Raw genomic sequence first — 17,283 nt, 5'->3', positions numbered from 1 at the left:
CCCCTAAAGACCTTTTATCCATGATCTTTATAGCAACCTTTTCTCCTGTCAAGGAATGATATGCAAGTTTCACCTTCGCAAAACCACCTGTTTAATACAAGTCATTTACATTAAGATATGGACCGTTCTCCAGCAAAACCGGGCTTATTGACGTTATTTGGAAATTCCAGTTTAAAGGTTGACGTCATCAACACAGTGCGTCATCAACTTTTCAGAAAGTTTACAAACAACACGTGTGTAAATTAAATGATTGTTTTCTTGTTTTTGGATAGATCTAGTTAATGATAATTAAATATGGATGAGGAGTTAGAGGTAAGAGTTTTCTTCTAAACCAATAGTTCACTAATAATGATTTGTGCATTGCTTTGTGCATTTTAGAAATGTGTTTACATTTGTTTACTTCTGAGACAGAGGTGACCTCAGAAAGTAGGTATCAGAAAACCCGACAAAAGTTCAAAGATGAAGACCTAAGAAAGGAAGAAAATATAATTTTGTCTCGCTAGATATATCTATTTAGATTTTTTTCTCATGATTTAGCGTAAAGCATCTCGATCTACATCAGATCATTTCTACGATTCCCCGTGTCCCCACCCGCTATATAAATTGCATCGTCAAGTTTCCGTTAAATGCTCGATGCAATCTGAGAGACTTATTTTTCATACAAAGACACCAGCTTATATGTTGTTGAGATCAATTGGCACGGCAAACATACAAAAAAATAAAAAAAAAATGTAAAAAGCAAAAATTTAAGCGGGCCGTAGCTGCCTTACGATATATTATGGTTATATACAATAAAAATCGGTTTCATTGCATCTACTGAGTCAGTGGACGAGCGGTCTAAGGCGCTTGTACTTATAGTGTTTCTTTTGGTAGTCAGACAGGCGTGGGTTCGAAACCTGAAAGAGGATTTTTTTTAATTCTTTTTTTTTTTACTCAATAAAATTACAATATTTCTATTATTCGAAAAAAATGTCTTTCTAGAATGAGAACTTTAAAAAAAAAACTCACTGAATGAATTTAAATAATTTACTATTTTTGGATATAGATTGGCTCGTCATTTAGAATCTAAATTGAAGTCATTCTTTTATCATCCGAAATTACATTTCTCTATAAGCACTATAACTCTCTATATAGGAAAACAGTATTATGGTGAATTATAAATCTTGCATCAAATTCTTGAACGATACAGTAGAAGAGAAATAAAGATTGCGACTAGATTGATTTACAATTCCTTGCTTATTGCACCAAATTATCACTTTTGTCCGAAGAAATAAAACACACTGAAATATATTCAATCATTTTTCAGGAGCTGGAGAGTTTGTTTGACTTTTGCCAGAATGTTAGTATCCCTCACCATTCCAGACAAATGGGCCCCTTGTATTTTCTCACTCTGAGAAAAGTGCAGATTTTTGGTTTTCGGATCGATGGAATGCCTAAACAGTTGAACCTTCTAATAGATGAAAACGAAATTATTGGGAAAGATGGAACGTCAACACATGGGCCGAATGCAGTTATATCCATGATAGATTATATATGAGCCGCGTCACGGAAAAATGTGCCTTCGGGAATCTTCGAGGCTTTGCGACCAGCGTGGACCCGGATCAACATGCGCATCCGCGCAGTACGATCAGGGCCCACACTGTTCGTTGTTACGTCAAAGAAGGCTTATTCTACCTGAAGATGCAATTTTCAGGTGTATTAATGCTGAGGACAGCCTAAATAAACACTTTCCGGAAATTCACGAAGATTCCCGAAGACACATTTTCTCGTGTCGGGGCTCATATGTACTGGTACGTCTTGACTAAAACGATTAGTAATTAGTAATTATTTAATTTTTGCTGTTATATTTACGTTGTTATTATAACAATATGTTTAAATATAATGTTAAATAAGTGTGAAACTAGACAGACATTGTTTCTTGAAAGGGCAAAATCGATGAGACTCAAGAATTTTATATACAGTTAAGTTTTACTCCCATGTTTTGAAAGGGACTAACCCACACATTTTTGACGAAAATATTTTTCTTTCAAAAATCAGTATGTGTTTATTCTGAAAGTTGTTAGTGGCACAAACTAATTGAGATATGAATTTGTCAAAGATGTCCTTATGAATGACAAAATATATTGTGAAAACAGTAGTAAACCGTTGCAACGCTTTTCAAATAATGTAAACAAATACATTATTTTTGTGTTTTTACGGATATTTACTTCTTCTTTTCACCAACTTTATCATTTTTTCAATGTTACAAATTCATTTTATTTCAAACTTGGTGAAAATGAATATGTTGAAAAAATCTTGGAAAACTGTTGGTTAGTTACTTTAAAATCGCAATGATCACTAGATCTACATGTATATCAAAACGAAAGACGAATTACCATATATGTATCTTATACTGAATAAGACGTTTATTTTGACAGAAGAAATGTTTTCTCCTATAGTTATAGTCTGCAGAATAATGTTGAATAGTAATTATAACTGACACCGAAACACATTTTATAAAGCTCTTTACGACGTTATCACGACGTCATAACAGCGCATTTTTGACGTTCCTGTGCATAGCACCATGTAACTTTAAAACTCTATAAATAAAAAACTTATTTACATAGAATAAAACGGTTTTCACAGTCATACTTGTTAAAGCTTGATAAATTGGAAAATGTCAAAACCTAAAAATCGAAAAAAATGTCATTAAGCCCGGTTTTGCTGGAGAACGGCTCATATATACATGCTAAGTACTACATGACGACAGCAGTTCAGTGCAATTCATGTAAATCTGACTTTACACAAAACTGTTTGTTGATTTTACAGCATCATAAAAACTGATCTTTTTATATATTAAGCTTCGTTCATAATATTTGAACTTGTTCCAAGTTATTTTAAAAAGTAAATGTTTTACAACAAGTAAAGACAGCTATATCCCCTGCCGCTGTTTTTTATGGACAGTGAAAGGGTCAATGGTACTGGGTGGAAGCATTGCTGTTGTTAAGTATATTTTATAGTCCATGTATGAGGATACAGAGCGGACACAAAACGGAAAGCTCAAACCTTTGACCTTGAGCCAACATGGCTGATTCACGAGTTCTGCACATCGTCTTGAAGAGGTGATCGTTTGGGAAACTGATGGCTCAAACATTTGAGTTGTGACTTTGACCCTGAGCACATATTGGTGAATTATGAGTTCCACCACTCGTGGCGGGGGATTAATTAAAAAGCACCATTTCAAAAACTGGCAGTAAGATGCAAGACATTTAACAAACACTGAAGACTTCCTTACCTGAACCAATGGTCTCCCGTAGGTGGTAAAGACCTTTTAGTTCTGAGTAGCTCATTTTTGCCCCTTCTCAAAGCATGGAATCTGCACAGAATAAAATCATTAAGTGTGTGACAATTTTTAAGTCAACTAGTCAGAGCATCCTCATGGTAATTTTTGGGGGGCCAAATATTGCCCCATGCTAACATAGTGTGCCTATTCTAGTATCTTTTTATTACATTACCAGTTCAGGGCTCCAGATAAGATGCGTATTAGCATAAATTACGCTTTGAAATAATGCATAAACGCATGTCTGTTAATTTTTAAGCATATAAAAACGTATATAAAATTACAGAAATGCATGCAATGACTTTTTACTAGTGTAAACAAAATCTGGATCATCTGGATGCTTTACATAACAGAGCACAGTCAGCATTAATTCTCCTACATTGAACATACACATTGAATGGTACTCAATAACTATACTATACACTCAATGCATGTGTAAATAAAACAGTTGGGAATTAATATGATGGTATGGTAGTATGTTTTAAAGTGGTGTTGATTTAAAATATCAACTTCCGGAACAGAGTAAACAACAACAACAGCTGTCAGTAAGACAGCCAAGCTCGACTATTCGAAATATTGTCCCAGAAGCAGGAAAATATTACCCAAAATGTTAAAATATCACAAGAGTTTTAAGTTCAAAAGGGGACATAATTTGACCAAAATGCATATCAGAGTTATGGTACTTGATGCTATCAACTAATTTTATAACCCCGAAGACGCAAGTGAAATTTCAATTCAATATCTGCATTAGTTTAGGAGATAGTAAGTTGCATGTAAAACTTAAACCAAAATTTTCTAAGTCCAAAAGGGGGCATAATTTGCCCAAAATACATGTCAGGGTTATGGGACTTGACCCAGTGAGGTTGTTAATTTATCTAGAAAATGAAAAAATAAGTTTCAAATCTATATGCTTTTATGTAATAGCTGTATGTACTAGCACGCAAAACTTTAACGAGGATTTTTTAAGTACAAAGGAGGCATAATTTAACCAAAATGCAGGTCAGAGTTATGGGACTTGAAGCTATCAACTACTTTTATAACCCCGAAAAAAATGTGAAGTTTCCAATTCAATATCTGCATTAGTTTTGGAGATAGCAACTTGCATGTAAAACTTTAACCAGGATTTTCTAAGTCCAAAAGGGGGCATAATTTGCCGAAAATACATGTCAGAGTAATGGGACTTGACCCAGTGAGGTTGGTAATTGATCTTATGTACTTGCACACAAAACTTTAACCAGGATTTTCTAAGTCCAAAAGGGGGCATAATTTGGCCAAAATGAAGGTCAGAGTTATGAAACTTGATGCTATCAACTAGTTTTATAACCCCAAAGACACATGTGAAGTTTCAATTCAATATCTTCGAATAGTTGAGCTAAAAATGTCTCTTTCTAAGAATGTAAAAACTGAAGAAACACTCTTATGTACAGCCCTTTTTTTATGCCGTTTTTAGGGCCGATATTCGGCCCCATTCCCCAACCTGAAAAGTATATATTTTTCCCCACCTTGTGAAAATTTTCCCCAAGCAAAAAAAAAAAATCGATTTCAAACATTTTTGCTCGTTTTTTACGTCCCGCAATAATTTTTTCATGTGCCAACTTTTAAACCTTCCTATGACGTCATTGATCAATATCGCAAGGCGCTATTAAGGTTTATGAATAGAAAACAAGCGTCAGTTCGGCATCACTAGGCGCTTATTATTTTTTATAGTAAATCAAACGTTTCGTTGTCATACAAAACAATGTCACATAATTCCCGCTGTTACGTGAAAAAAATAAATAAATCGGTAGCAAAATGAACAAAACGCATAGATCTTTTGTTTAAGCAAGGAGCACTGTCAGGTACAAATGAAAAATCCGACAACAACACTGAATCAACACTTGTTCATGTTGTTTCTTCGACCGGCAGTGAATCTGTTGACTTGAGTAAAATAAATTGTTAAACTAACAGTGCTTACTTTGGTTTCTATTGATTATTCATGAAATTAAGTTGCTAATATTCTTCATTGTCACATTTCATTTTCCCCAAACCAAGGGTTTCGCGATGTAAATTTCCCCCCTCAAAGGGTCCCGGTACCTTTCCCCAAATTCTCAAAAAAAGGGCTGATGTATTCTTTAAACCAACGAAAACTGATCCCCAAAACATAGTTAAAGGTACATTGAATATTCTATTGGAGTCGGTAGTGAGTGTGAAGCCAAAGCAAGCCAAGCGGAAAGAAGCAAAATCTTGAATGCTGAAGAAACTGAACTGCAAACAAATTCATGGGTGTTTCACCCAATAAATATTTTATAAAACTTATTTACAAATTTTTAGGAGTAAAATTACTCCTAGTCAATTTCAGACTTTACCATTTTACTCATTCACAAAAATTATGATGAGTAAATACTCATGGGCCAAGAAAGTTATCTGGAGCCCTGCCAATTAATGGGAGTCAATGTCAATATCAACTGGAAAACTGGTCAGCTGCGTACCTGTGAATTTCACATTCATATTTGTAATGCTATAGGTCAGGGCTTTGTGCTATGGGGGCGACTTGAGTGACATTGTTTGGAGCTCCCCACTTCAATCTAATCTAACATCAAAGAGAAATTCAAGTTGCTCGAGTATTTTATCCACACTCCGCTAGCTGCCCATTATTGGCCTGTTAACACCTGACAAGACAACGGCATGATTTAAGCCTCGCCTACTTCAGATCTGTACGTACCTCAAGACACATCCCAGCAGGCACACATCATTTCAATGTTGATATATGGTTGTATTTAGGTCATGGCATAAAACAACGCTGATCCAACGTTGGGTAGTCAACAATGAGATGTCAAAAATCCACGTTGTTTCAACGTTGAAATAATTTGGCTGATTTTTTATTAGTTTGAAACAAAAAATTTATCAAATGACATCTACAAAAAACTATATATATATGCAAGAAACCTACATTAATCTACCCTGCAAAAATGTACATGTATCAGTTGATGCCGCACCGGACATTTGCGCATAGTCAGGCCTTCTGCGCAAGCTCAAAACAAATCCGTAATTTACTCACAATGCGGAACAATTCGAATTGTCAAGGAACAAATAAAATATATTTACGTACTGTTTCTGTTTGTTTACCTACAGGTGTACTTTATAAAATTTGTATGAAATGAGGCAAAATGAACTTGAGGAAGTCAGAGTTTACATCATTTGTAGTCCAAATAAAAGGATGTTTAGGGACCACGTGATAACTTTTGACTGTTGCCGTCCCTTCACGTCCAAACTTATTCTGCATATTTCTGTTAGGAAATCCCCAATGAAAACCCGTTGGGAACATTTTATGGTAAAAATACGATGTATTTGGTATGATTACATCACTGGTAATGCATTTATCTTGACAATAAAGCATGAAATTGCCCCACTGACCTTTTCTGAATGTATATATAGCGGTTTGTTTCTGCAATTTTATTCATCAAAAATGCACTGTATAGTGATACCGTGACAGGGCTGAAATTGCTATTTAAATTTATCTGTTCACACTGTGTAGGACTGTGTAGAATAGTGTGGTGAGCAAAGAGCCGGTGTTATGGCATCTGAAGTGGAGATCAAAGCGGTATAGTTGCCCGTGATTGTCATGGCATTACGTCATGTTTTCGCACCATGTGACACATCACTGTCTGATCATACCACCTTGGTTCTTTAAATTGCTGAGAAGATATCAATAAAAAAAGTTTCTTCTTTATTTTTTCTTAAAGCGAATGTGCAATATCCCGTATAAACTGACAGGTAAATGTGTCAAACGATAATAGTGGATACTGTGAAATCATTATTATTCGTGGGGGATTAATTTTCGTGGATTTCGTGGTTGAGCTCAACCACGAATTTAAGTCCCAACGAACAAATTATGCCCAGATAATTTTTAATTGTACGCAAAGTCGCCAAAAAAGACACTATAGCCGTTCGATCTGATCCGTAGTTGCATGCATGCGACAGTACTAACCTGCAGCTTTCGTGTAGTTTATGGAGACTCCATCAACGATAAACATAAGTATGCGTGGAAACAAAACCGACTATTTCATTTAGAAATGCATCCGTGATTTGTTTATGACAAGTTTGTCAAAGTGAAAGTAGATACTAAGTATAGAAGTTTGACGTAGCGTCACGTGCCACCTGCACTATAATACGGCTGTTATATGATTATTTCGGCCCCGCTATGCAATGTTTATACACTAGCCTTTATTTTTACTGACATGTAGTAAAATACTATGACTTTGGAACTATTGAATATTACAAATTAATTGTACGATTCGTATCCGATGCATTAATACCTAATTCACATTTCTCGGCAGAAAATAACACATGCACAAGTTCAACAGCAGACGCGCATTCATTTTGAACAAATGTCGGACCAGTTTATAATAGTTAATGTAAGAATTATTATGGTTATACAAGCACTATTTAAAAGTATAATAGTGTGTTTTAATTTGCAGTACAATAATTAGTTCTTGTTTTTAACACGATCAAATGATCAACTTTATTTGTTTCAATTATGAATGCTAATTTTGCAAGGTGCTACGTTTTGACACTTTTTAATTGGCGCCGACTTTTCTTATTGAATATTTCAGTTTTTAAAAAAATTGCAAATTAGGGGTCGTATTATTATAGATAACGCAGTCGTTAATTGACACATGATCACTCGCTAATCTCCCGCGGCGTTGATTGCAAATTCGGTAACCATAGTAGCGCTGTTTGACACATGTAGGTTTCACATGTAAGGACAAAAGTACTGGTAGATTTATTCCTGTGAAAATAAAGATTTTTTGGATTTTTTTTTTTCAAAAATTGAAAATCCACGAATTTACGTCCCCACGAAACAGCCGTTTTGGTCAAAACCACGAAATTTCGTGCCGACGAAATTAAATGATTTCACAGTATCCTACCTCTGTGACCTATTTGCCCCCAAGAAATTTACGTAATTGTCTGAGAAGAATATCTGTTGTGTCAAAAATACATGTATAAAGGTTCGTTTAAAACTTATTAAAAACCGCAATGACATCATACTGCTTTATTTTAAAACCACATTACGTTCACGAAGTCACGTAACCTATTCTGCCGCACTAACAGATATCTGTTTGCCAAAAATCGTTTTACTCCATGTATTTAAATTGCTGCCGCTTTTTCATTATTTAAGATTTTTTAATTCTGTCTTTTTGTACTTTCTGGTCAAAAGTCTGAATTTTATGACCATATAGTATGTATCATTCATTTACTTTTAGAAAGAAATGAATAATTAAGATCTCGCCATTGGAAATTTTACAAATAATTTTATGAAAATTCGATCGTTTTTACAGAATTTCGCCTACATTTCTGTCGATATCTTATTAAAATTGTTATAGAATTCAAACTGTATTACAGTGTACGAAATTCAGATTTGAATCCACTAGCCCGTTCGGGCTACCAGATTGGAAGTTTTCCAAGCCCGACACCAATTTCACTAGCCCGAACTTTAATACCTTAAAATACATATTTTTTGCACCATATAACATTTTGTTAAAATACAGACATCTCTATGCATGTTTGAAGAAAAGACATACAATACATGTTTGCCATGTTTTTGAAAAATTTTAACTCTAAATACTCCAGTCCAGATCAGCATCGTCAGAGTCCAAAAGCATCGGACATGACACTCCTTGCCAAAACAAAATCTAAACTGTTACGCCCGATTTTGTAGGATCCGCACTTGCCAATTACTGCAACTAGGACTGTTGACAATTTGCAAGATTTAATAACGAGTGCTGAATACACATTTACACATACACTGATAGCATAATTTAAGCTCCGCCTACTGCAGGTACTTGTGAGATTTCGCGAGAAGTATGAAAGCTAATCAAATTATCCGTTACGCTAGAGATGATTGTATTCAGCCAATTAGCGCTGTGGTTATGTCTTTGACACTGTGTTTGATTGTCAATAAGTGAGAGTGCAAAACCAACAATTATTCCATAAACGTTTCTCAGTCTGGACGCAGTACTCGTTTAATTAGCATGATTTTTTAAACAAATTGGGAAAATTCGGTAGCCTGGTCGGGCTTGTACCTGCGGAAAATAGGTAGCCCGAGCTGAAATTTGGTAGCCAAGGGCTGTCGGACTACCGCAAATTTCGAACACTGGTATTACTTCTCAAGAGGTGTTGAAAATCTGAAGCGATTATATTAAAAAATGAATGCACTACGCGCATTTTTTGTGTGTCATTAAACGAAAGTAACAGTGATGTAAACTAGATATTACGATAGGTTGCACGTGCTCGTGGAATGGAAAATTACCAGCATGACGTTTTGATATCTTTACGATTTGTGGGTAAATTCCTGTCTATCCAGGTAATTTTTCGCGATGTAATTTCTGAAATTGGTAAAGTTACGATGTAAAAACCACTCGCCCGGTCCAGTATACAGCGAGGTCAACTCGTCCTATCCAGACTTTAACTCTCCAGATTAATGTGAGCGGGCGAGTGGAATTTTACACCCCTGCATGCACTTTCTGATCTAAATAAATAAATGTCATATTTAATGTTTCTTTTATTTACATCAGTAAAGGTTATTAACTGAAAACTACACATACAAATTTTGGACTTGTCACTGCCTGTAGTTTATCATGTTTATAGACCGGACCTTACAGACCATGATTTTGTGCAAGTGGGGATATCGGCCCATGGTGTATGCCAGATCTATAGAAGATTGTCTCATTTTCGGTAGCATTGAAACTTACTCAGATAATGAAATGTTCTATTTATACGACTGACACTTCTCGTGACAGTCACAATTACAGATATTTAACAGAATAATTGCAAAAACAAGGAGGATATCTTCTATGTTCTTTCAAATGTGCCACTATTTTCAGCCAATCAAAATGCGTAAAAGAGTCTGCTTGATTTTTATTTTAATTTTATTTTGTAGCATAATCAAAGTTTCACAACAGGGGGCCTTATAATAAAGTAATGTAATGATGCAAAAATGAGGCGTAATGAGGCTTGGGCGTAATGTATATATATCTTGTTTATTGATTCTGCTACTGCTTCTGCTTCTGCCAGTTTGCGCCCGCAATCAACATATTGATTATCCTGACGTCTGGGGAGTATGCGCAGAAATAGTTCAGAGTTAAAAGGTATACTTTATACAGAGGAATGTTAAAAACAATAATACCTTACAGAGATTAGGCAAAGTGTTTGGACAGCTCAAACTTGAAGGTTTCTAGGGTCCCAACTGACACTATGTCCGTAGGCAGCCCATTCCACTCCCTGATCGTCCTTGGGAAGTAGGATTCTTTGCGGTATATAGTCGTTATTGCAGTGTGGAATTTGATGAGTGTTCTTACATACCTCTTGTAACGCGTTTGTGGAAGTAAACGATCACTTTTATCGGATTGTTATAATGGAAGGAGAAAAGATTTTACAGAACTAGAATATGCATTTGTAGCTTAAATATCGGGCAAAAAAATTGTGAAAAAATTCTTTGGAAGACCGCTACCAAGCAATATAATAGCAGACTCAGCTCTAGGTGGCTTAAGTTAGGATAAATCTTACCCCAATAGTTAATCTTCCAACCCGTGAGAGTAATATCCTGGACCTATTTCTCACAATTAATCTTTCTTTTGTAAATCAGATCAATATCCTACCAGACATCAGTGATCATAACATAGTTAAAATTATAATTAATACATCTGCAAGGATCTGTTACCAAAAGCCTAGTAAGATTCCACTGTACAAGAAAGCTAATTGGCAGGCCATAAAACAGTCACTAAACGACTATCACCAGGTTATAATGTCTGAAGGAAAATATTCCGCACTAAACACGGAAGAGTTATGGGAAAGTTTTTTTTTCGCAAGTTCTAAATGGCCTAACAGAAAAATGGATTCCATCCAAAGAGTCATTAGTAAGGGATCATCTTCTCTGGGTCATTCAGAGCGTTAAGAGAATGATCAGAAGACGTAATATGGCCTTTGAAATAGCCAGGAAGTCAAACAAGTCTTCTGATCGGAAGAGAAGTTCCTAGACCTGAAACACTTAGTACAGAAAAAGATCAAAGAGGCTTATCACGAATATCTGGAAGACATCCTAAATCTACATAGTACTGATGCCAACCTTCGAAGTAGACCAAATAACTATACTCATTAATTAAACTTTCTAAAGAAGACTTTTCTTACATGCCACCCCTAAAGTGTGACAAGAAGCTCCATCATGAGGAAAACGCCAAGACCACAGTACTGAACAAGCATTTTCATCTTCCCTGAGACTTGCTAAATTTTACTATCGTAATTCTGATTTAGTTTTAAAATTCAATAGTAATTTAAAGACACTTCTGCGAGAAGGTATTTCTAAACCCGTTTTTTATGGGGATGTGGTTTACAAACTTCGTAAAATCTTGGGTTATGGCAATTTTCCAAATGTATTTGGTAAAATTATAAAACGTTTTATTAAAAGAGGTTACGACCCAACTGTTTTGAGACATACCGCATGTTTAGTGTTCAACCCGTTTACAGTTGGACACTACGCTTCCCTCTTTGATTGTGTCTGACGGAATAGGGGGAGGACTCTATGATAAGCAGTTTTTAAATCCTACCAGGACTGAACTGTTTTGATATTTGTCTTCTGGCCTGTTTCGTCGGGCCCTTAAGGGTGTTTCTCTTGTTGCTCTGTCTTCTGAAAAGGCATTGAGTACATACGTTTTTGGTTCTAAAGGTTTGCTTTTTATATTTTTATACATGAGCATTTTTGTGTTTTACATGCCATGCCTTTTTGTTTCCATTACGTGTGTTAGAGATTCACCTGGAGGGGATTACTTTTATTTCTTCTTCTTCTTCTTCTTCTTCCGTTTTTGTACATTACCCTCTCTGGAGCATTGTCGTACCATGTGACTGTACAAGGTCGTGGTGAGGCGCAAAAGGTGCAGATTAAAAAAAAAAAACAATAAAACTTTGTACATATTCAGTGTTATTTACATGTGCGCCAACCCTCCCTTGAATGCCTCCAGACTGGGTGCTGTGGCGATGTGCATTGGTAGCTGGTTCCACAGGCGTGTAGTGGATGGGAAGAAAGAGTGACGAAGGTAGTCTGTTCTGCAGTATGGGATGATGTAGCCCACCGTGTGGCCTCTCGTCGCAACAGTTGCGGTGCGGAGGAACGAGGATGCAGGGATGTCTACGAGGCAGTGGATGACGCGGTACATCATGGCTAGTTTTGCATGGGCCCTACGTTGTTGGAGGGACTGCCAACCTAAGTCCAAAATCATCTGGGAGGTGCTGCTTGTCGTGCGATAATCACCTGTGACGAATCTTGCCGCTCTGCGTTGGTCTGCCTCTAGTTGCTGGACGCAAACCTGTGTGCAGGGGTCCCACACTGACGACGCATACTCCAGAGTTGGTCTTACCAAGGACTTGTAAGCTTGTTCTTTGGTCTCTGGTGGACAGCTGGATAAGTTCCTCCTGAGGAATGCCAAGCTGTTGTTTGCCTTCTTGGTGGTGGCGTCAATGTGTGGTTTCCATGATAGGTCATCTGCAAGGGTCACCCCGAGATATCTGCCTGTCTTGGCCGTGGCGAGATTGTGTCCATGGATTCTGTATGAGGACTTTACTGGGTTTCTCTTCTTGGTAATGTGGAGGACCTCGCATTTAGAAGGGTTGAAAAACATCAACCAGTCCTGTTCCCACTGTTGTAGTCTATCAAGGTCTTCCTGCAGCTTGGCAGAGTCTTCGGTAGACCTGATTAGTCTATAGAGGAGGGTGTCGTCAGCAAAGATACGAGAAGTGGAACTCACTCTGTTAGGGAGGTCATTGATATACATCAAGAAGAGTACAGGGCCAAGGACTTATCCTTGTGGCACGCCTGAGGTGACTGGGGCGGATTCTGACATATGCCCTTCAACAAGTACCTGCTGACTCCTGTCACTTAAGAAGCTCTGAATCCAGTCAACTACTGTACCCCTGATGCCGTAGTGTCTCAGCTTAATCAGCAGTCTTTCGTAAGGGACCTTGTCAAAGGCTTTGCTGAAGTCAAGTAGGATTGCATCTATCTGGTCACTAGCATCTAGTCCAGCTGTGAGATCTTGAATGGTAAGTATGAGCTGGGATTCACAGGACCTCTTCTTGCGGAAGCCGTGTTGTTGCTCTGACAGGATCTTGTGTGAGTCGAGGTGTGTCATGATCTGGCTGTCGATTATATGTTCAAGCATCTTACAACATACAGAGGTTAGGGAGATCGGCCTGTAGTTTACCGGGAGGCTTCTGTCACCTTTCTTGAAGATGGGGTCACATGGGCCTTCTTCCAATCTTCTGGTACTTTTCCCTGTTGCAGTGATGCCTGGAACACTAGTGTGATTGCTGGTGCTATGTCTTTGACCATTTCCTTCAGGAAACGCGTAGGTATGGCGTCTGGTCCTGCTGCTTTATGAAGTCCGAGTGATTGCAGTAGTTTCTGAACCCCTTGTTGGTCAACACAGAAGTGGTGGATTGCTGGGAATGGGTCGCCCGACATGGTTGGGAATTCTTTGGTATCCTCCTTTGTGAAGACACTACTGAACTGTTTGTTCAATAGAGACGCTTTGACCTTTGGATCACTGTGAGCAATGCCGTCGCTCTTCAAAGATGATACTCCGCTGCTGTCGCACCGCTTGCCCTTGATGAAGGTGTATAGCTTCTTTGGGTTCCGGTCTTCGGTTACAATATCCCGGACATAATTGTTGTAGGCTTTGCGACATTCGTACTGGGTGCTCTTACGGAGTGTCGTGTAGCGTTCCGTGTACATTGTCCCGTGTCTTTGGAACATGGTGGGGGTAAGAGTGAGGTTGGGTGCGCACCATACTACTGTTTGCAGATCAAATTGCTCTTTCGCCTTTTCTTAAATCGATAGACTTTTACCTTTACGTCACAAAAGCAACGATGCTGAAGCTATTTTTGGATCTCGTCTATACAGGTAACTCCGCCTTTCCGATACGAGTAAAATGAACTTGTTTACATTGGCTGCATGACCGAGAAATGCTATTTAAGAATATAACAGATGTTCTAGATCTAATCTTCATTTAAAATTTTGCCACAATGTACACTACATTTAGGTAGCGTGGATGTGAACAAAAGACACCCTCTTATACATTACAGGCCTTTTCTGCCTAAATTTCAGTACCTTTTGCTGCAGACTTTTCTTTTAAATAAATGTATCTCGTGTTTAGTTGTTTTCACAATAATTATAAAACGCGACTGACTCGAGTTGTTGGATTCGCTCATCATTGATTGAAGGACATAAGTTAGATTTCCGGAACCGACCATGCCTCTTTAGTTGAAAAAAGTCGGCAGTTTCTTACGAAATATGTGAGTCTTAGTCTAACTAATTTTACGCGATCCTAGGGAACAGTTACGAGTTATTTTCTCCACTTGAAAGAAATTGTCATCACTAGATTTGGGTTTAAATGCTGATTTTGTTGCGAATATGAGATAAATTCAAATAAAACATACATGTATCTAAAGGTAGTCCAAGTAATTGTACTCAAGAGTTGAATATCGTTATATTTTTTGATTGGTCGATATCCCCTTTATGTAGACAACGTAAAATATCAAAATGTAAAATCGGTCTACCCGAGGTCTCATTATTTAGTCTAATCAAAAGGGCGATTCATTATCTCATTAATTTATGTAAAAATATCATAATTCCCCTTAACACGATTAACGTTATAGTCTACATATGTGCAAGCGATAAAACAACTTTACATGACGGTGTACTGTGATTTATCCTCAATTATTTTGGTCCTTTTAGAGTGGCCGTCAAAAATATAAAACAAACTAAACGTCGAATTATTTTGACTTATGTGAGTCCATAACTGGTTCTTTCCATAAACGCGGACATCCGAAGACAAGGCTTATCAATTGCCTGTATGTAAATAACTGAAATAGTGTTTAAACGACTTCAAATAAATAGTAGATAAATTCACATGTATTCACGTAAACCCAACCAAAAAATAAAATAAAAAAAGAAGATATATAATGGAGTTAGATTTGCGATAGTTAAGCTACGGAAGACTGCAAACGTTTGAATATCAAATAAACCAGTTTTTATGCATATGACAATTAGACAAGTGTTGCGCAGCTTGAAGGTTCAGTGTTAGCTTTCTATAAAACCTTGTAGGCTATACCTTGCGTGGTTGGAAATTTCGTCGATAATAATTGTCATAACAAACAAAAAACGCTGTTTTCATTTGAACGTAGTTGAAATATTCTATATTCTACTTTTAAAACAACATATCTAATATCACCTTAATTATTGCACTTTACAATGTATGCAAGTACGATACTTCAAAGATAGAGTCAGAGCGCGCGCTTTGTGTGACGTCAAGATAAAGAAAAAAAGTTTCACGACAAGGTGAATGAATATTTTATTGTGGATGAGGCGGGGTTAACCTGTCAGGATTACTGCAAAAATAGCTTCAGTTTCACCGTTTTTGTGACGTAAACGTGCAACTCTATCGATTTCAAAAATGTTGAAGGGGCAATTTGATCTGCAAACAGTAGTAAACCGGTTTAAGCTCCCCAGTGGTGTTTTTGCCACTGACCGTTCCAAGGCGGTGCCCCACTGTGTTCCTTTGTTTGTTCGTTTTGTCCTCTTGTGTAGGCTTTGTGTGTGTGCGCGTGTATGTGTGTGTGTTCCTTTGTTTGTTCGTTTTGTCCTCGTGTGTTGGCTTTGTGTGTGTGCACGTGTATGTGTGTGTGTTTGTGGTGTGCACGTCTGCGTGCTGTAGGTTTCGTTTTGGGGAGGCTGCAATTTTGGTACGTGGCATTCCCTGTTTGATATTTGTCTTTGTTTTGTTTGCTTCACTCTGTAAAATGAAACTGCAAGACAGGTCTGTTAATCAAAATGGTAGTTTCATCGCTTACCTGCCAGATATCAATTTAGCTCAAATGGGATAGAGAAACTTCTCAACCCCCATGAGGCTAGTGGTCCTGATCAATTAAAACCCATCATACTTTAATCTTTATCTAAAGAACTTGCCTCAATTCTTGAGGTTTTATTCCAGAAATCCATAGATTAAGGATCGCTACCTTCCCAGAGGAAGTCAGCAAAAGTTGTCCGTTTACGAAAAAGGTGAAAATAAAACCCGCCAACTATAGGCCTATTTCTCTAATATGTTTTCTGTGCAAAGTACAGGAACACATTGTTTCCTCCTCAGTAAGAAAACATTTCACCAGCCACAGTGTCATTCAACTAGTATTGTTTGTAATTAACCTGATTACTTCAGTCTATGATAAGAAACAAGTAGATCTCATACTCAGATTTCACTTCAGTAAGGCTTTCGATAAGGTCAGCCACGAGGAAGTCCTACTGAATATTGTAAAAATAATTTGTAGATCTCCAAACACAAAGCACAAAAATTATACCCGCAGGTACATTTCCAATTTATACATGCAGGTATAATTTTTTTTACTACTCGTGGTATCTGGGAAATTTTGACCCAAACGGTACGCCATAGACCATACTTCAGAGCCATATACCAGCTGAGGTCTAGGAAGTGCCTGGTAACCCATGAACTTAAGAGGTTCGGTAAGCCATGAACTTAAGGGGTTCAGATTTGACCTTGATGCATCCCACGACAGATTATTTGATATATCCACGTCAAAGTATTTTGGAAGAGGTGACTGATTCGAGTAGGACTCCGTGGATGTATATAGTACCGGGTACAATTTTTATACCTGCAAGATAAAAATTGTACCTGCAGATATAATTTTATACCTGCGGGTATAAAAATTATACCTGCAGGTATAAAAATTATACCTGTAGGTACAAAATTATACCTGCAGGTATAAAAATTGTACCTGCGGGTATAAAAATGAGTAGAATGTGTACACACTATATAGAATTATACCCGCGGGTACAATTTTATTAATACTAGTGGTATCTGTATGCTTTGGATTCAAATGGTACGCCATAATGGTCACCCTATACCTAAACACTCATATACTAG

General features: G+C 37.3%; 1 protein-coding gene across 3 annotated transcripts in view; it reads right to left on the bottom strand.

Annotated features, from left to right (window-relative positions):
• The window catches only part of LOC123564126 (maternal embryonic leucine zipper kinase-like), a 51,070-nt gene extending 40,886 nt beyond the window's left edge, over positions 1 to 10,184 (bottom strand). For 2 of the 3 annotated variants that reach the window (XM_045357467.2, XM_045357470.2), the window contains exons 1-3: positions 10,051 to 10,184; positions 3,275 to 3,355; positions 2 to 87 (exon numbers count right to left, since the gene is read on the bottom strand). In XM_045357467.2, the coding sequence (XP_045213402.1) occupies positions 2 to 87; positions 3,275 to 3,329 (141 nt within the window). In that variant the 5' untranslated portion in view covers positions 3,330 to 3,355; positions 10,051 to 10,184. Of the gene's footprint in view, position 1; positions 88 to 3,274; positions 3,356 to 6,020; positions 6,099 to 10,050 lie in introns of all 3 variants that reach the window. The other variant, XM_045357468.2, reaches the window with a different exon arrangement.
• Between the last annotated feature and the right edge of the window lie 7,099 nt (positions 10,185 to 17,283).

The sequence above is a fragment of the Mercenaria mercenaria genome, chromosome 2 (assembly GCF_021730395.1).
Source record: "Mercenaria mercenaria strain notata chromosome 2, MADL_Memer_1, whole genome shotgun sequence".
Lineage (NCBI taxonomy): Eukaryota > Metazoa > Mollusca > Bivalvia > Venerida > Veneridae > Mercenaria > Mercenaria mercenaria.
The sequence above is the reverse complement of the archived record's forward strand: the minus strand, read 5'-3'. Positions and strand labels throughout refer to the sequence as shown.